Source organism: Mobula birostris, chromosome 1 (genome assembly GCF_030028105.1).
Source record: "Mobula birostris isolate sMobBir1 chromosome 1, sMobBir1.hap1, whole genome shotgun sequence".
Classification (NCBI taxonomy): Eukaryota; Metazoa; Chordata; class Chondrichthyes; order Myliobatiformes; family Myliobatidae; genus Mobula; species Mobula birostris.
Window position 1 is genome coordinate 164,582,098 of NC_092370.1, and position 21,329 is coordinate 164,603,426.

At 39.7% G+C, this 21,329-nt stretch overlaps 1 protein-coding gene across 3 annotated transcripts in view; it reads right to left on the bottom strand.

Moving 5' to 3' along the window:
• Window positions 1-19,550, bottom strand: part of bub1bb (BUB1 mitotic checkpoint serine/threonine kinase Bb) — a 71,970-nt gene extending 52,420 nt beyond the window's left edge. For all 3 annotated transcript variants that reach the window (XM_072265402.1, XM_072265410.1, XM_072265393.1), the window contains exons 1-7: window positions 19,494-19,550; window positions 13,976-14,141; window positions 12,051-12,110; window positions 6,183-6,327; window positions 4,734-4,930; window positions 3,793-3,965; window positions 3,264-3,457 (exon numbers count right to left, since the gene is read on the bottom strand). In XM_072265402.1, coding sequence (XP_072121503.1) covers window positions 3,264-3,457; window positions 3,793-3,965; window positions 4,734-4,930; window positions 6,183-6,327; window positions 12,051-12,110; window positions 13,976-14,109 — 903 coding nt within the window. In that variant the 5' untranslated portion in view covers window positions 14,110-14,141; window positions 19,494-19,550. The remainder of the gene's footprint in view (window positions 1-3,263; window positions 3,458-3,792; window positions 3,966-4,733; window positions 4,931-6,182; window positions 6,328-12,050; window positions 12,111-13,975; window positions 14,142-19,493) is intronic.
• Window positions 19,551-21,329: the final 1,779 nt, after the last annotated feature.

Here is a 21,329-nt window from a genome sequence, read left to right on the forward strand (position 1 = left end):
GTATCGCCAACCACTCATCCTAAATATCAAGTATAAATTAAAAGTCTTAATTCAAGAGTTTTCATTCGAAGACCAGTGATAGTGACGAATAAAATAAAGCACACCTCTTACTTCTGTGACAGGAACAAAGCTTAAGCTGATATTGCAAACAGAACACTCTCTCACAAACACTACTGCTGAAGTTGTCATCCTTCAGTTGTGTTATTGAACCAACTCCCTTTTTGTCTACTCGTTACTACACCAAGGAGGTATCAGTGGTCAACTGGCCAATACTTATTCGTCAAGTAACACCACAAAATCTGCTCATAATGATGCAATGGCATAGAGTTAGACAACACAATAAACAGCCCTTCAGCCTACCAACTTTGTGCCAATCATCAAGCACCTATTTTATTCTCCAATATTCCTGTCAACTCCCCTAAGATTCTACCACCCATTGTCACACTGGTAGAGACCAATTAACCCAACCAACCTGCACACCATGAAGTGGAATGAAACCTGTTGTTGGAGGGAACATGCAACTCCTCTGAAGAGTGTTAGAAATTAAAGTTCAAAAGGTCAAAGTAAATTAATCAAAGTATATGCTACCATATAATACCTTGAGATTCATTTTCTTGCAGATATTTACAGGAAAAAAGAAATACAATAGAATGACTGAACTATTATCACTGAGCCCTGAGGCAGCAGCTCTACTAGCTGGACCACTGGGAGTTTGTACTACAAAAATTTGAATTACAGTTCCTCCATTGCAGGGCATTTTCAAGAATTCATAACTTGCTTTTAAGTACTTTGGGATTTTGATCATGAAAAGTGCCGACTAATTACATTTTTTAAAAAAGATTTTGCAAGACGGATAAACTACAAAGCAAATTTAAATACTGCAATCTGGTCATAAATTTTGAGGGGAATGAAACTGAACATGTGATAAAAGACGACTATGATTGAGATGGACACAGATAAAGAAAGGACACCAGCTCTGGTCTTGAAGTAATGTTGATCACTTAAATGGAAAACTAGTACAGGTGCACATTCCTTTACCCTAAATTCTGAAATCCAAAAAGCTCTGAAAATCTAAGTTTTTTTCGCCAACAGCTGACGTCACTAAGGTGTGACGTGGCAGCACTAGCAGAGGCCACCAGACGTCAGTTATGGCTCAGCGCTCGTACTGGTTACACGTGCATTTGCTATTCGCTGATATTTTGTGTTTTCTGTTGACTTTGTGTTTATTTTCACTGTGAAAATGTCAAAAAGAGCTGCAGATACTCCTATGGGTAACAATGAGAAAAAGAGAAGGAATCTTCTCTATCAACAACGCAGAAAGTGGAGTTATTGCAGAAGCTTGATCTTGGTGTGTCTGTGCGGCATCTTACTGAAGAAAATAGCGTCGGAACTACCACTGTATGTGACTTAAATAAACAGGAAGACAAGTTACTGAAGTTTTATGGTGACAGTGACGTTCTACATTTATTCAATAAGTCATTTACCGTGTGTTTGATTCGGTTTGTTTGAAGCTGTATATTTTTATATTTTATTGAACTTTTTGTTGGAAATAAAATTTCTTGTCATTATTCCCTAAGCAATACAGTATAACAATTTACATAGCATTTACATTGTATTAGGTATTATAAGTAATATAGAGATGATTTAAAGTATACGGGAGGATATCTGTAGGTTTGGTGCGCCACTGGGTCCTAAAATCCACTGCACTGAGACAGGTTAAATAAGGGACTTGAGCATACATGTTTTTTGGTATTGGGGGTGGGGGGGGGGGGTCTGAAATCTGAAAAATTCTGAATTCTGAAATGCAACTGGCCCCATGGATTTCGGATAGGGGATTGTGGACCTATATTTGAAACAAAGTGAAGGACACAATTTGCAAGGAGATGCTTGGTATGGTAAAATTTCAATTAAACTATCCCAAAAGCCTAAACACTTCTAAATATATCCAAACTCAAGTTCACTGGATTTGGAAAAAGTTAACCATCAACTACAATTTCCTGACAAGAAATTCATTAGCAGTAGGAAAGACAGGCAGGTTTCTCTCTTCTCTTTCACCCATTATGCTGCTGGTGTTTAGGGCAGCAATGAAGGTCCACCATCTCTGGTGGTGTTCACAGCTTCTTTCATCACGTTGGTAGCTTCCTATGGGCAGGCTTGGCTGAACTTTATCTAGTTTTGATTTTGCCGTTTTTAAATACATAGAACATAGAATAGTACAGCACAGTACAGGCCCTTCGGCCCACAATGTTGTGCCGACCCTCAAACCCTGCCTCCCATATAACCCCCCACCTTAAATTCATTCATATACCTGTCTAGTAGTCTCTTAAACTTCACTAGTGTATCTGCCTCCACCACTGACTCAGGCAGTGCATTCCACATACCAACCACTGAGTAGAAAACCTTCCTCTAATATCCCCCTTGAACTTCCCACCCCTTACCTTAAAGCCATATCCTCTTGTATTGAGCAGTGGTGCCCTGGGGAAGAGGCACTGGCTATCCACTCTATCTATTCCTCTTATTATCTTGTACACCTCTATCATGTCTCCTCTCATCCTCCTTCTCTCCAAAGAGTAAAGCCTTAATCTCTGATCATAATGCATACTCTCTAAACCAGGCAGCATCCTGGTATATCTCCTCTGTACCCTTTCCAATGCTTCCACATCCTTCCTATAGTGAGGTGACCAGAACTGGACATGAATGACTCATTCACTTTGGACATTCATACCACATAGCTGACATGAAAATTACATTGGTTGATTTTTCCACCATTTAAGCCTACAACGGACTGGCAAGAATGAATAATACAAACCATTTATATACATTTTTAAATATTCATTATGACCATAATAAACCAGTTCAGAACTGAAGCACATTCTACACACAGTAATTTATTTACAACTAATTAAGTTTCCATAACTGGAAACTTAATTAGTTTAAGGGTTTGGAGGAGTGACGGCAATCACAAACAAACTTCTGGGCATTCTCATTCAGCATTGTTGATGTAAAAACATAACATTTGATTGAATAGGAAAGTGGCACTTGTGTTTAGTGTTTCGTGCAAGCGACAGTCTAGCTTAACACCCCACCAATAGAAAAGTGAAGAGCTAAACCAACTCTGTACTGACAAACACACAGCTTCAATTCAGTCTTTGGTAAAGATGCCAATGGTGAGACAAGAGGCGATTGATATCATTCCCAGTTTCAAAAACCCTATATAATCACATCCTCACTCACTTCATTACATACTTGCTTACAGTACGTACCCGTGCAGTATTCCAGCGTCCTGGCTTGATTTCATTCTCCTTAGCAGAAGTTGAAGGAAGGGTGGACCATTGTCTCTCTGCTAACCTCAGTTGGTCTGTAGGCTGGTTACACAACTGATTTTCATTGAACACAGTAAAAGTGCTCTGCTGCTCTTGAGTGGAAACTACATGCTGTCCAAGTCCTTGGCTTTGTGCTAGAAAGTAAACAACTTAATATATACACAACTGCAAACCAAGTTCTACACCAACAGAATATCCCTCATCAACTCATTTTTGCTATATTTGAATTATTATCCTTAGTGCAGCAAAAAAATTATACAGCAACAGGTTAGACATAAAATTTTAAGCAACCAGTGTTTTAGCCTCAGCTGGAGTACTGTAACCACATCAGGTCACCACACTTAGACAAGATGTCAGTCTCCAGAAGACCAAAATATGCCAGGTGACAGAATATTTATGCAGAGCGGGGGTATAGAATTGTTGTTAAGAAAAATATAGCAAAGTTTTACGCAGCAGAAAACAAACTTACGTTTCACAGAACCTCCAATCCTGTTGATTGGCGCCAAGGCCTTCTTCCGCCCGCTGAGTTTAAGATCTCCAAGAGTGGCCCTTTGTGGTTGAATTGGCTCAGGAACCAATTCCTCATTAGTTCCTTCATTTATAGAAGCAACAACTTGCTTAAATACTCGTGATTGAAAGTATCTTCAGAAAAACAGAAGTGAAATAAAGAAATGGCAGAGAAATTAAAATTTTATATCTGCCTTTACAAACCAGACAGAGAAATCCATCTGGAAATAGAACAGGGAACTTCCACAGATTAGGGTTAGATTTTATACCTTCTGCTTTTAAGGAAGGAAAAAACAAATGAAACAATTGAAAAGCTAGTCAGGCAGTAATGAAAAAAGAACTGAAATCTATTAATTATGCACTTGCAAGAAATTAGAATAAACATTGATTTATTACAGGGCAAGAATATTGATAAACCTGTTTTCCTCAAGGAAAAACTATTAGTATAGATGAGGATGAATCAGTGAATGGCTGCACTTACGACTTTTAGAAGCTCCCTGACAAGGATGCCCTGAAAGTTATTTTTAAAACCTTACTGTGCAGCAAACGAGGCATACGGGTTAAATGGCCTATTCCTACAACTATTTATGCTCTCCCCGACTGGGAACAAACAGTGTGTGCAAACTCATTAAAATGACCCCACAATTTAGCAGTAAAGGCAGTTTGAATCAATGTGGACAACTGCAATTTAATCTAAGTTTTTATTTTTTGATAGCATTTTAGTAATGAAGATTTCAGGACAGAAGCAATGAACTTTGTTATTTTGATTTAGCTGTATTAGACTGAAAGTGGATTTGACTGGTTTAAATAATTAAAAAACTGTTTTTTGCCCTAAAACTGAAAAAGTGCCCACGAGTGAAAATAAAAATTGGAAGTTCAGACCCGAGATATACAAGCAGTTACCTGTGATAGTGTTGCAGTTTTTCAAGAGGTTCAGCCTTGAGCCAAATCCCTTCTTGCAAGATGGCCTCTGCCTTTTTATTATTCCCCAGAAGCTCATATCGTTCAGCCCAGGCAATGTAAAGAGCAGCATGTGATACACCGATTCCTTTGCTCTTCAAGAAGTCAAAGACTTCTAAGGGATCAGTACAATAGTCAACCTGAAAGAGATCAATTCTGGTTACAAAAAGTGGGAAATCAATTTTCAGCAAAGGGTCATTCATTATAAATATAATGGACTAGTAATTCAAATAGCTAAGGCAGTGGTTCTTATGATACTTGAGTGTATTGCAGTGAAGCAAGACTATGCAGTCTGGATACAATTCTCATTTTATATTCAATTCTTGGCTGTGAAGATGCCACGTTTTACAATGTTCACAATCTCTCCAGTTATCTTCAAAGGACTAATTATGGATCCTTCAATTTGTATTACTCCCACACTCAGAGCTCAACATCCTTCAGGCAAAACAGCCTTCTTTATTACCCCTCATTCATCATGAACTTTCACCTCCTCCACCATCTGTATACTGCAGTTACAATGTGTACCATTGTTAAAATGCACTGCAGTTACTTACCGAGGGAACTCTAACAGCACCTTTCAAACTTACTTGCACCACCCAGTAAAGGACTTCAGGACATGATAACACCACCATATGCAGTTCCCTCAAGTCATAATCATCCTGCTCTCAGAATATATTGCAGTTCACCACCACTGCCGGATCAAAAGCCTGGAATTCACTGTTTAATAATACCATCTAGTGCAAAATAGGCTAGAGAGGATGGTCAATAAACACTGGCCATGCTAGTGATATTTATATCCTACAAATAAAAATTATAGTGGCAACACCTTTGGCAAGAAGTGTCAGTCCTGCTATGAATGTTGAAATGATTCATGAAAGGAGTAAAATTTGGCGAGAATTAGACAGACCAATGTTTTTTTTTCCCCACACTCTGGTTAGAACTGATATCCATTAAAAGACAGGAGGATTGGTGGCACTCAGAGGCATCCAAGCCAAACACACTGTCAACATGAGCAAATAAGAGAGAAAATTAAGGGACGGTTAACTCAAAATTAACTGTCTGAATAAAATTACCTTAAAACAAGAACCAAAGAAATAAAAGTACCTAATAACCGCAAGCATATGGACATTCAATAAAATTCACGGCTATCAAAATTTTAAAGTTTCCACCAAGGGATTTTTTTTCATCTCAAATTTTCTCATTAATTATTGTTCTTCTATCTAGTGACAAAACCACTTGATTTTGGATTCGCCAGCCTAAGAAAACATTCTAAAACATTTATCCTTTCAACTTCACTTACTACCTCTGATTAACATAGTCACAGGAGCAAACAGTCATTACTAGGATAATAATTAGGAAAGATGTAGAACTGTAATTCACAAATACACTTACAAACTTCAACCAATGACCAAGATACCGTAGATCACTGTAGTATTGGTCATTCCTTAGGAAAAGTTCCAAGCTTCTCTCCAACAGTGCTGAGAGATTGCTATCTGTTCCACCATGGGGAAACACCTGTTCTGTCCACTTAATATACCTGTTTCAAGAAAAATAAGCCAATAATAATTAGTCAGTGCAAGAGACAGATACAGCGTCAGGGTCTAAGCATACCAGTTATACAAAATGTTTTCAGGACTTAAGTGATTAGATCATTACGTTTATATCCTTTGATAGAATAATCCATACGGTTCTGCAGTTTTCTCCCTCTCCCTTTATAAGCACAAAATACTCAGAGTGACAAATGGTTTAATAACATCTTAAAATGGAATCAGATAACAACGTGATCTGTTTAAAGACAGTGTTTTTTCAGTCTCCTTAAATCCATGTTCCCTGGTCACGAACCCATCCGAGTCAGGTTTTTCCCCCTTCAAGGACATCTATTTGAATATTTTAAACAGTTCAATCAAATCTCTGAATCTTTTTTGCTCCTGGAGACAGGCCCTGTTCCTCTAGTCTTTCCATGTAACCCAATGTCCTCATAACTGATACAATTCTGGTAAGTTTTTGTACTTCTGACATCTTTCCTATATCATTGCCTCAATTAACAGCTGTTCAAAGTTCATGCAGTGTCATTACTTACATGCTCTATTGCACTATTAGTACCAGATTGCACAAGTTTTTATCTAATATAAAGAAACTGCCTTCAGAGAATTGCCTCTAAAAATTGTATAAATAACCCATTCCAACTCCCCATTCAGCACACTCATTACATTTGTACTCATTTGCCTTTCTTCATTCTTCTCATCAAGCTACATTACCACAAACCTTTGTATTAAAATTTGCTGTGTCTATACAGTTGCTTCAAAATGTGTCGTTTCCTGGTTTATTAGACTCAGAATTAGGTTTAATATTACTGATGCATGTTGTGAAATTGGTTGTTTTGTGGCAGCAGAACATTGTAATACATAATAAAAACTAAATCATAATAAGTACTTATATAAAAAATAAATTAAGCAAAAAGGGAAAGAAAAACTAAGGTAGTATTCATGGGTTCATTCAGAAATCTGATGGCGAAGGGAATCAAGTTATTTCTGAAAAGTTGAGCATCTGTCCTCAGGCTCCTGTGCCTCCTCTTTGGTGGTAGCAATGGCGGGGGGAGGGGGGGGCATGTCCTGGTTGATGGTGTCCTTAATGATTGATGGATGGTACTTTTTTTGAGGCATCACCTGCTGGGGAGGTCAGGGCTCATGATGGCGCTGGCTGAATTTACAACTTTCCAATCCTGCGCAGTGGCCCTTCTATACCAGATGGTGATGCAACCAGTTAGGATGCTCTCTAGAATTATTGTGTGCTGGAATGTTTTGTTCCATTTAAAATTTGGAAGGTATAATTTCTATATCAAAATCTAGGTCTTTGGATATATCTGAAATACTAATCTGATACAATCTCCTGGGTCATTCCCTTTCTGTCCAACAAATAAACATTTACTATGATATCCTTTTTGCTTTCCTTAACCAATTTTCTCTCCAAGCTGCCCCTTTAATTGTACTCACTTAATAATTAACACACGCCTATTCTAAACCCATCTTAAGACTGTTACACTTTCTCATTCATCTCATTTCTGAACTATTTTCATCTACTGCTTTCTTAATGAGTAAATCTTAAATCTTCTTTATTGGACAAGTAGTGTGAGGGAGCAAATACAAGGCAGATACAATTTAAGTGTGAAAAAATGTAGGGTTCTAGAACTAAAAACAAGGGGGAAAGGATAGCAAGGGACAAAATTGGTCTTTTGGAAGATCAGAGCAGTAATCTACTGGTGGATCCAAAGGTGATCAGGGAAGATTTGAATGGATATTTTTGCATCTGTATTTACTTGGGACATAGTCACAGAGTTTATAGATGTGAGGAAATGCAGCAGCGAGGTCATGGACCCTATACAGATTACTGAAGGGGTGTTTAGTGCCTTGAGGTAAATTAGGGTGGATAAATCCCCAAAGTCCAACAAAGTGTTCTTTTGGACCCTGTGGGAGGCTAGTGTAGAAACTACAGGAGGCCCTGCAGGGATATTGAAAACATCCTTATCCACAGGTAAGGTGCCAGAGGTTTGGAGGATAGCTAATGTTGTTCTATTGCTTAAGAATAAGCCAGGAAATTATAGGCTGGCGAGCCTGACATCAGTAGTGGGAAAGTTATTGGAAGCTTTTCTAAGGAACCAGATAAAAATACAAGTATTTGAATAGACAGTACTTATTAGGGAGCATCAACATGACTTTGTGCATGGTCCGACATGACACCAATCTTTTTCGAGAAAGTTACCAGGAAAGCTGATGAAGGCAAGGCAGAGGCTGTTATCTACATGGACCTTAGCAAGGCCTTTGACAAGATCCCATAGGAGGGTGCTACAGAAGCTTCATTTGCTCGGCATTCAAGATGAGGTACTAACTTGGATTCAACATTGGCTTCGCAGAAGAAGCCAGATGGTGGTTGTAGAATGGTTGCCTCTCTGACTGGAGGCCTGTGACTATAGAGTACTGCAGGGATCAGTGCTGGATCCTTGTTGTTTTACATCTATATCAACAAGGCAAATTTGCAGATGACACCAAGTTGGGGGTGTAGTGGATAGAAAGGAAGACTATCAAAGCTTGCAGTGGGATCTGGCCAGTTGGAAAAATGGCAGATAGAATTTAATGGAGGTAAGTGTGAGACATTGCACTTTGGGAGGACCAACCAGGGTATGTAGGTCTTACATGGTGAGCAATAGGGCACTGGGGAATGCGGCAGAACAGAGGGATCTGGGGATACAGATCCATAATTCCTTAAAAGTAGCACGACACGTAGATAGGATTGTTAAAAAAAACTTTTGGCACATTGACCTTCACAAATCAATGCATTGAGAACAGGAGTTGGGTTGTTTGTTGAAATTGTATAAGACATTGATGAGGCCTATTCTGGAGTATTGTGTGCAGGTTTGGTCACCTACCAACAGGATAGATATAATAAATAAGATTGAAAGAGTGCAGAGAAAATTTACAAGGATGTTGCCAGGACTTGAGGACCTGAGTTATAGGGAAGGGTTGAACAGGTTAGGATTTTATTCCATAGAATGTAGAAGATTGAGGGAAGACTTGATGGAGGTATACAAAATTATGAGCAATATGGATAGGTTGAAGAGCATGTTTCTGTGCTGTGTTATTCTATGACTTTATGACTTTAGCCAAACTACATATAAGGAGTTGACCGGAACCAAGAATCAAAACCTCATGATACAAAGGCAAGATAATTAGCACCAAGCTCCGAAGAAATTTCTTTGCTCAGAGACTGGTAATCCTATGGAATCCTCTTCTAAAGGAAGCAATGAGGGCCATGTCATTAACATATTCAAGAATCTAGGCATTTATATCAGTAAGGAATCATGAGATAAGGGAAGAATTCAGCAGACAGATGGTGGTACTCACAGTACTAACTCTGCTTTATTTTTGATCAACGCATCATGTTTTTCATCTGAATACAACTTCTGCCACAAGAGGAACTACTTTCACACCTCCATTCAGCATCTCTTGATCATCTTCCTCTTGTTTACAAATTGTCAGATTTCCTTTATCATAGCTACTATTCATATCCTTCTCTGAACAACCCAAACCACCCATTTTTAAACAATCTATTTTCTCCATGGCTGTTTGAATAGTTACCTTTTAACCTCTACTTCTACACAAACAAAGAACTCCAGGTTTTGATGCCTTTTCTTCCTCTGATTAGAAATATTAGAATTGGAATTGGTTTGTTATTGTCACATGTTTAGAGGTACATGTGAAAAAGCTTGTCTTACACACTGTTCATATAGATCAATTCATTACAGTGCATGGAGGTAGTAAAGGTAAAAGAATGACAGAAAGCAGAATAAGGTGTAGAAGCTACAGAAATTGCAGTTCAGGTAGACGATAAGGCACAAGGTCATAATGAGGTGGATTGCAAGACCTAGAGGTCCAACTTATTATACTAATGAACCATTCAATAGTCTTTTAGCAGGTGGTGAGGCTGGTTTCCATGTAATGAACTTTGTCCATAACTGCCTATAGTTTCTTGTGATCACAGGCAGAGCATTAGTCATACCAAGCCGTGACACATCCAGATAGGTTGCTGTCCAGTGCAATTATACATTATATTATATTTTTTAAAATTAAATTATCGGTAAGGGTTAACAGAAACATGCCACTTTTCTTTAACCTCCTGAGAAACCAGAAGCATCAGTGAGTTTTCTTGGTTGTGGCATCTATGTGGTTAGAGCAGGACAAGCCTGTGGTGATATTCATTCCAGGGACCTTAACTTTAGCACAAATAATGTAGACAGGAGCATGTGTACTACCCACTTCCTAAAGCCAATGACGAGCTCTCTTGTTTTGCTGATATTGAGGGAAATGTTGCCGTCATAACACCCACCTCTCTATCTCCTTCCCATTCTCATCATTTTTATCAGAGATAAGGCCCACTATCCCATGCAAACTTGGAGATGCAGTTAGAGCAGAAACTGACTGAATGTGCAAGGGTAGAGAAGCTGGCTGAGTATCAGCCTATGTGACACAAACGTTAGAGATAAAGGAAGTTTAGTGTTAGCTTTATTAGTCACACGCACATCAAAACACACAGAGAAATGTGTAATTTACATAAATGACCAACGGAGTCTGAGTCAGAGGATATGCTGGGAGTAACCACCAAATATCACCAGGATTCTGGCACCAACATAGAATGCCCAGGGCTTATTAAACCGTATGTCTTTGGAATATGGGAGGAAACCTGAGCACCTAGATGAAATCCAAACACCATGGGGAGAACAAACAAACACTCTACAGACTATAGCAGGAATTGAACCCAGGCTATTGGTGTAGTTAGGTGTTACACTACCATGCTACCCTGCTCAGAAACATTGTGGCAGACGTGTCGCCGTCTATCCTTATTGATTGCATTCTGTTGGTCAGGAAATCAAGGATCCAGTTGCAAAGGGAGGAATTGATTCAGTTTGGATATGAGTTTTCTTGGAATTAGAATATTGAAGCTGGCGTTGTAATCAATAAAGGTCTAATGTAGTTATCTTTACTGTCCAGATGCTCCAGAGATTAGTGTACAGCATGAAATTGGATGGCATCTGCTATAGACCTGTTTCAGCAGTAGGCCATTTGCAATAGGTTGAGGTTGATAGGGAGGCTGAAGTTAATGAATTTCATGACCAACCTTTCTCAAAGCATCAAGATGAGAGATGTCAGAGCCACCTGGTGGTAAACATCAAGGCATATTACTTCTTGTTCTTAGATACCAGGATGAGAGTGGCCTACTTAAAGCAAGTGGGAACCTCAGATTGAGGCAGATTAAAAATGTCTGCAAATATCACTGCCAGCTAATTTGCACGGGATCAAAGGACATGGCCAGGGACGCCATCCAGGCCAGATGTTTTCCACTGGTTCACTCTTTGAAAGACTACAAACCATCTTTGAAAGTATTTTGTTTCAATACTCTTATCTACCAACCGTACTCTTACCCACATAGCTCTCCTGCAGCTAACTACTTTAACACTTGGTTATTGCTCGTCTACTTCTATACCCAATGACTTAATCATCTTTTCTCCAAATCAATTCGTTTGCAACTCAGCCATAGGGTTTTTACACACATTTCCTCACACTCTGCCTACTTATGCTTATTATTTCAGCCTGCTATTTGGGTAAACTGCATATTTCTGCATAGACGCATCTTTGCAAATCCTCTAAAAAAAATTTGCTGGGGTACAATAATTAACTGAAGGGTAACAGCAAGACGAAATCTACTTACCTATCCCAAACATCCAGGGGGTCATTACCAGAATAAAAACGGATTTCTGCCTCAAAGGCTCTGAAAAATATACAAAATCCAACATTGAGCCATGTAGCATCAGTTAACAATGTCAACATTTAATATTAACTGCTATCACTTAAAAAGTTCAGAAATGGCTGCTGCTGTTCCTGATCTGAAAACTGTTGCAGTGTAATCACAGAGCTTTTAAGACAGGCATTGTCTGCTCTCTAGGGCAGGGAATTGATCAATGCAGTGTTATACCTTTCAAAAATCTCAACTCCATAAATTCCACTACTGAAGATTTTAGAAACACTACCTCCAAACTTTTATGCAAGCTATTCTGTTGAAACTATGCACTGTTATGTTTTCATCTATACAGTCAAGATCTTGCAAAGAGATTTGGAAGTTTTAGTGCAGGATTTCCTAAAGGTTAACTTGCAGATTGTTGGTAATAAGGAAGGAAAATGCAATGTTAGGATTAATTTCCAGATGACTAGAATATAAAAGCAAGATGTAAAGCAGAGGCTTTATAAGGCATTGGTCATACTGATTTTGGAGTATTGTGAGTAGTTTTGGACCCGTATCTTAAGAAGGATGTGGCAGCATTGGAGAAGGTCCAGTAGAGGATCATGAGAATTATCCCAGGAATGAAAGGGTTAATGTATGAGATGTATTTGATGGCTATGGGCCTATTCCCACTAGAGTTTAGAAGAGGGGGGAAATCTCATTGAAATATACCAAATATTGAAAGGCCATAGAGAGGATGCTTCCAATAATGGGGGAGTCTAGGACTAGAGGGCACAGCTTCAGAATAGGACATCCCCTTAGAACAGAGATCTCTTTAGCCAGAGGCTGGTTGATCTTTGGAATTCATTGCCACAGATGGCTGTGCAAGCCAAGTCATTAGGGATATTTAAAGCCAAGTCTGATGGATTCCTGATTAGTAAGGATATCAAAAGTTACGGGAGAGGTAGGAGAATGGGATTGAGAGGGGTAATAAATAAGCCATTATTGAATGGTGAAGCAAATGTGATGGCCAAATGGCCTAATTCTGCTCCTAAGTTTTATGTTCAAGGAAATTTTGAAAGTTTTCAGAAACAACACAATCTCAATCTTGATACTGGTCTGTATCAATGAACCTTATAATTCAAGAATGAATTTAAAAAGTTATCACTAATAATGCTCACTTAGAACTAAGATGATAACTAATTTAAGGAAATTAGCCTTCTTCAGTTTCTCCACTTAAGTTTTCTCCCAGAATAGAACTTATTTAAAGAACATAAATCATGTGAATTCTTGAAAAAGAACACATTTTATTCAGAATAAAAAAGATTAAAATACAAATCTCATTATGGAAAGAAAACCAAATACAAGAATGATATGTGCATCGACACCAAGAACATCATGACTATTCCTTTCGCAAGTGAACAGGAGTATCTTTCGGAAGTAAACTACTAGCCCTCCCAAAAGGGTCTATAGTCAACTTCAGTATTACCTAATGTGATGCGTTTTCAAATACATTAATTGGATGACGACCGCCTACCTATACAATCCACTACTTTGAAACATCATTTACATCACAGGTTCTCTAGGAAATGATTACTGTGTCAGCATCTATTTGGAAGCACAGCTAACAACGATATGTGAACAAGTAATAATGTTCCCCTAGCCAAAATATACTCTCCTGGGCATTTTGGTTTAGTATATTTATGGGTTCTCACACGGTTAGAGTCAGATGGTGCTGTCAATTCAAGTATTGCAAATCCTGGTATAAGATACTTGTACCAACTTTAGGGTCTCACTAACTGTTGGGGCAGTTAATTATGTTGTACTTTTCACCAATTATCATGGTCCATATTATGTAAACATGGACTCTGTCTTTTCAAGGCCTTGTGCCAACGTACTCGTGCAGTATTACTCACTGTTTCTGTTCCTGGATACTGATCTGACATGGGCCTTCATGTTGTGCAAGCACATCCTTAAGTGTACCCACATCACGGCCTTGCTTCAAAGGCTGAACATTCTCCTTACTCAGTTCCCAATCTGCCTCTGCCATTTTGAGAGTTGTCAGCCTTCATAAACAGAACCCTGCAAATGAAATACACATTTCCACCTTCAACCTTCAAATTTGATTTATAAAACAAATATAAATAGCACAGGATTTTTTAAATACAGAGTGATTGTGATGTGTGAAATATGCTATTTGAAAAGATGAAAAATGACTCAGTACCATTGTTTTAAGCAATAAAGTTGAACTGGAAAAATACTGGAGGAAAATATTCTTAGAAAACATGAACTAATACACAATCTACTTTTGCAAAGTATAATTTTTAAAGCACATTTTCACCATCCTCCAATGATGGCCGAGCTTTAAAACAAAAACCTACTTCAATTACTCTTCGTAATTCCAGAAATAAAGATGCATACCTTCCAACAGCCTAGTTAAGGTGAAGATGAATTACTAGAAATTCCAGCGCATCATATATATGTATATATACAATTTTTAAAAAAAAAAGAATTACCTGCAAGGAGTGGGTATTAAGCAGAACAAATATTCAAATGTTAAGAGGGCTTTATGGTACTTTTTTTTTTGAGGGGGAGAAAAGTATTCCATTTACTTAAAAGCATCCCTCCTTACTAACCACAATTTTAAATTGTACTTCCATATGAAGGCGAAAGATCCTTGTAAGCTGGCTTAAGATAAAGCACATATGCCCGCATTGTTTTCAATCGGGTTAAAAGCATACATACCCCATTATTGTATACCAAATCAGGATGGTCATTATTAAACTTGTGATATTAGTGACTGACCCATACGAACTATTTCCAAAGCTGGATACGAACCAGAATCTAGATGCAAGCCTGACGTATCCCTGGGTTTAAGATCACAGAAGCCAGTGCCAGGCTGGGAAGCGTTGCAATATAGAATGAGAGAAAGTAAGAAACCCACACCTTGTTGAATGCTAGGGGGTAAAGTACTTTAATGACCAAAACTTGGTGGAGCAGCTAACTGCATTCAGCTTTTATAAAAGAAAAACATATTAAAAAAAAGGCAGATACAAGGAGAGAATTTCAGAATGTTGGCAAAGTACAACACCAAGTTTAATATCAGGAGGTATCAACAGATTACAATCAGAATCTGGGAAAGATTACAGAACTAGGATGCAAGTGGTGGTGGGCAGGAATACAAAACAGGGTCATTCACTTCCATTATTCATTAATATCATAGCCGACCGACTCTTTTCTTGCAGTACTGCTTTTCAGTACTAATCTCTGCATCCCTTGTTTGCCTATGTACATTTTTTTTCTTATTTCAGTTCCTTGGGTCTCCATGGCTCTCTTTGGTATAGACTGCCAGAGATTTACCATCTTCTGGTTGAATAAATTTATTTTGACTGTGATCCTACATCTCTGACACCCAAATAGCACTCTAGTCAAATCTGTAAGACTATGGTTTTTTTTTTTAAAAAACTATAAAAGCTTAGTTACATCACCTATACACAATGTACAGACAGTCAATATTTACAAAAGTATACTCAAATTAAACTATGGTTACCACCTTCTATAAAACAGTCACTACCTCAGGGGGCCCACCGCTAAATGCAGTCCCCCAAGGTGCCCATCACGAATGTGTGCTCCCTCTCCAAGGGCAGCCGGGCACAAACACATCGAGCCAGCATTCTGTGCTGGCTCTCTAAAGACCAATCCTATCGGTCCCACTCCCTGGTTCTTAAACTTGGGACCCTGAAGCTGCAGAGTTAATCAGCGTGCCATCTTTCTGTGCCCAGTATGGACCACAGGTCGGTTCACCAAAGAGGAACCTTGGGTGCAGTCAACATGAGTCAGCCAGAACCTGGGAGCTCCACAAACTTCACTCAGAGAACTCAATATCAAATGCTGTCATGTTGGAAGCACCAAATGTTTATACAGTACATTGGTCTTTCACAACCTCCATGTAATCCAAAGAGCTTTTACAGCTAATAAAGTACTTTTCAAGTAAAATCAATATGAAACAATAGATAACTTTCCCATACCAAGCTTCCACAAAGAACATACAGTACTGTACATGATAGTTAACTACTTCTGATTCAGGGATAACTCAGCAGCTGCTTTGCATGAAAAATCAACAACAAACTGGCTCTTGATTTATGTACTTGTCCACAAAAAGGCATTCAGACAGATCCACCCAATTGTATTAAGTATCCTGATGTCACTTTCTTAATTGATTATTGTAGGAAATGCTAGAATCCATCAGAAAAAGAATGACAGCAACACACACAAAATGCTGGAGGAACTCAGCAGGCCAGGCAGCATCTATGGAAAAGAGTACAGAAAGGGAGTAGAGATAGCCCAGGGAATTATAGACCAGTGAGTCTTACCTCTGTGGTTGGTAAGTTGATGGAGAAGATCCTGAGAGGCAGGATTTATGAATGTTTGGAGAGGCATAATATGATTAGGTATAGTAAAAGGCAGGTCGTGCCTTATGAGCCTGACAGAATATTTTGAGCATGTCACTAAACACATTGATGAAGGAGGGGCAGTAGATGTAGTGTATATGGATTTCAGCAAAGCATTTGATAAGGTACCCCATGCAAGGCTTATTGAGAAAGTAAGGAGGCGTGGAATCCAAGGGAGCATTGCTCTGTGGATCTAGAACTGGCTTGCCGACAGAAGGCAAAGAGTGGTTGTAGATGGGTCATATTCTGCATGGAGACCAGTGACTAGTGGTGTGCTTCAGGGATCTGTTCTGGGATCTCTTTGTGATTTTTATAAATGACCTGGATGAGGAAGTGGAAGGATGGGTTAGTAAATTTGCTGATGACACAAAGGTTGGGGATTTTGTAGATAGTGTAGAGGGCTGTCAGACATTACAGTGGGACATTGATAGGATGCAAAACTGGGCTGAGAAGTGGCAGATGGAGTTCAATACAGATATATGTGAGGTGGTTCATTTTGGTAGGTCAAATATGATGGCAGAATATAACATTAATGGCAAGACTCTTAGTGTGGAGGATCGGAGGGATCTTGGGGTCAGAGTCCACAGGACACTCAAAGCTGCTACGCAGGTTGACTCTGTGGTTAAGGCAGCATATGGTGCATTGGCCTTCATCAATTGTGGGATTGAGTTTAAGAGCCAAGAGGTAATGTTGCAGCTATATAGGACCCTGGTCAGACCCCACTTGGAGTACTGTGCTCAATTCTGGTTGCTTCACTACAGGAAGGACATGGAAACCATAGAAAGGGTGCAAAGGAGATTTACGAGGATGTTGTCTGAATTGGGGAGCATGCCTTATGAGAATAGGTTGAGCGAACTCAGCCTTTTCTCCTTGGAGCGACGGAGGATGAGAGGTGACCTGATAGAGGTGTACAAGGTAATGAGAAGCATTGATCGTGTGGATAGTCAGAGGCTTTTTCCCCAGGGTTGAAATGGCTAGCACAAGAGGGCATAGTTTTAATGTGCTTGGAAGTAGGTACAGAGGAGATGTCAGCTGTAAGTTTTTTTTAAATGCAGAGAGTGGTGAGTGTGTGGAATGGGCTGGCGGCGGCGGTGGAGGCAGAAACGATAGGGTCTTTTAAGAGACTCCTGGATGGATACATGGAGCTTAGAAAAATAGAGGGCTATGGGTAAGCCTAGGTAGTTCTAAGATAAGGACATGTTGGGCACAGCTTTGTTGGCCGAAGGGCCTGTATTGTGCTGTAGGTTTTCTATGTTTCTATGACATTTTGGGCTGAAACCCTTCTGCAGGACTGGAAAAAACTTCTGGTCATGCCTCTCTCTCCCTGTCATTTGACCTCCTTTTCACCTCCCTCTGGTGCTCCTCCCCCATTTCTTTCTTCCATGGCCTTCTGTCCTCTATCAGATTCCCCCTTCTCCAGCCTGTAACTCTTTACTTCACCCCTCCCCCATCACCTCATGTTTCTTCCTCCCCCCCCACTTTCTTACTCTGACTCAACTTTTTCCCCCTCCCAGTCTTGATGAAGTGTCTTGACCCAAAACATCTTTTTCATAGATGCTGCCTGGCCTGCTGAGTCCCTCCAGCATTTTGTGTGTTAGATTTCCAGCATCTGCCAATTTTCTCTTGTTTTTGCTAGGAAAAAAATAAGTTCTTATTTGAAAGTGAAAACACACTCAAAGAACCTCTCCCAACTCACTCCATCTCTTTTTTATCCACCCTCTATCTACTTCTATCATCCACCTACCATTGTCTGCCAACTCTCACTTTCCCACCGAACACAACTGGCCCATCATCATTACCCCTCCCAAGTCCACCGATCATCTTGGTCTCCTCCCCTCTCTCCCACAAATGCTTCTTGACCCCGGGGCTTCTTTGTTGTCCTAGATTCTAGCATCTGCAGTCTTGTGTACTCAATGACTTTCGATTAAAAAAAGATGGAATTTTAAATGGATAATAATTTGCAATAACATGTGGTGTATTTTTCAAAAAAAAGAGGTATTAAAAAAAAACAAGAGAAAATATCCAAATGTACAATATTGGGTAAATTCTGGCACAAACTCTTTGGATCAAAGTGAGTTGGGGTATCTCACAATCAGTTTGGAGCAAGCAGGTAGTTTCTGGCCCACATCAGTAGTAAACATTTAGCCTGGTATAAAAGGTAGACAAACAAAACCAAATGAACAGATACAGTAGTTTCAGTCCTAGTCTCAAATTTGGAAGAAAAAATACATAAGCTCCTCACATAACAAAGGCAAGAGTGGAGGAGACGCAAGATAATAGCTCCGGTGTAAAACAAAAGCACCACACTCTAGAGGGAAAAAAAATAGCACAAGCACACCAAGGTTGTTCACCCAAGTGAGCATTTTGCCAAGCTGGGCAAGGCCATTTCACAACTATTGTCCCATCCAACACAGACATTCACTTAGTTCTCAGAACTCAGTGGAAGGTGATATGAAGGAGATAGTCTGCCAAATATTGCAGTTCCCGGCTCAGAGTGACTGGGATATTAGATTATCAGATAAGAAATCAATTAAGTTAATTCATCCCAGATAAGGACGTGGGATAATGAATAAAACACTGTGCATTAGCTTATCAGGTTTTTGCACGTTTTGTTAAACTAAAAGCGGATGCCGTATTATTCAAGTTAAACAGCATCTGAAATTATACGCATTTTAAATCACCGGCTAGCACTGGAGAGCATTCAAAGTGGATACATAGAGAGGTGGACATAGCTGCAGAAATTTAATAATGAATGATAGTTAGCCATTTTGTTCACTTTAGACAGAAAAGGCAGGTCCTTCTCATTCATCCCGATTTCTTTACAGGCAAGATCAACAACCAAGAGAAGCAAGCTGAAGTGAAAGGATCGGGGCTGGGGGGAAGATACCCCGCCCTGACACGGCAAGGTTCTGGAACTCATCATCCCCTCTCCCCGCCTCGCCCCAAATCCTCATGTAGGATCGGCCTGCAAAACAACACCTACCCCGACCGCAGAGAGTCCCTGAGCTGAGCTCACACACCGTCCTCGGCGAACTCCTGCCGCGGTTTGAATTCAAACGGCCAGCGACCCGACCCTCTTTCCTCATTGGTTCCCGCGGCCAGCACCTCGCCAATTGAAAGCGACCATAGGATTATCATTTTATTAAAAACAACGTCTGTTACCAGTCTTCATCTTTTATGAAAATACATCTTACTACATTCATAACTTATTTAATTCTTTTAAATTTCGGATTCCGTCTTCTGGAAATTATGACCTTCCTAGCAGTTGATTGGTTCTTGTGACAGGAAGCGGGTAATTGGGGCAGGGTAGTCTGGTCTATGTAGTTTTCGCATTGAACTGTGAGCCGGTAGTCACAGTGGCGTTTCTCTTTACTTCTTATCAAATTATCTCCATTATAAATACTAACAAGTATACTGGACACTTAAGATTATCATCTGTGAATCATATTGTAGGCTGACCCTCACAAAATGCTAGGGAACCTCCTCAGCAGGCAGCCTCTATGGAAAAGAGTAAACAGTCAACGTTTCGGTCCGAGACTCTTCATCAGGACTCGAGAAAAAGATGAATCAGAGTAAGAAAGAATGGGGAGGGGAGGAAGAAACACAAGGCGATAGGTGGAACTGGGGGTGGGGGTGGGGGGGGGAGCTGGGAAGTTTATTTGGTGAAAGAGATAAATGGCCGGAGAAAGGGTAATCTTCTAGGAGGATGCAGAAGCCCATAGAAGAAAGAAAAAGACCAGGGGGAGGTGATGGGCAGGTAGGAGATAAGGTGAGAGGGAAATGGGAATGGGGAATGGAGAAAAGAGGGGAGGGTCATCACAGGAAGTTTGAGAAATTGATGTTGGTTCCATCAGATTGGAGGCTACCCAGATGTAATTAAAGATGTTGCTCCTCCAACCTGAGTGTGGCCTCATCGTGACAGTAGAGGAGGCCATGGACTGACTTGTTGGAATGAGAAGTGGAATTAAAATGAGCGGCTGCTGGAATATCCCACATTTTCTGGTGGGCGGGGGGTAGGTGCTTGGTGAAGTGGTCTCCCAGCCTACAGGTTTCACCTATCACCTTGTGTCTCTTCCTCCCCTCGCCCCCACTTTCTTATTCTGACTCCTCATCTTTTTTTTACAGCCCTGATGAAGGGTCTTGGCCTGAAATGTCACCTGTACTTTCTCCATAGATGTTGCCTGGCCTGCTGAGTTCCTCTAGCATTTTGGATGTGTTGCTTAGATTTCCAGCATCTGCAGATTTTCTCTTGTTTGTGATAAGCTGGCCCTGTTGCGGTGGACTGAAAGAGTGCTGATCTGTCTGAATGCCTTTTTGTGGACGAGTACATAAATCAAGGGCCAGTTTGTGGATTTTATTAAAAAAATATATCATGCAAAACAGAGCTGCTGAGTTATCACTGAATCAGAAGTAGTTAACTATCATGTACTGTATGTTCCATGTGGAAGTTTTTTATGGGAACTTTATCATGTTTCATATTGATTATACTTGAAAAGTACTTTATTGGCTGTAAAAGCTCTTTGGAATATGCTGAGGTTGTAATAGACCAATTACTGTATAAACATTACTTCGTGCTTCCAGCATGACAGCATTTTGTTGTTGCGTGAATGAAGTCACTGGAGAGAATTACTGGTAGATACAAAGTAGTTTCTTTATTCGACAGAACAAGGTACACCCTATCCTCGTTATAGGCGGGGGATACATTCCTCGAAGGCGATGCATAATGTGAATAATTATTTAAATGGAGAAAATAGGGATGCATTCTGGACGGCTTCCTAAGTATGTTTTATCTGTAATTTATTCATAGTTTCATACCAAT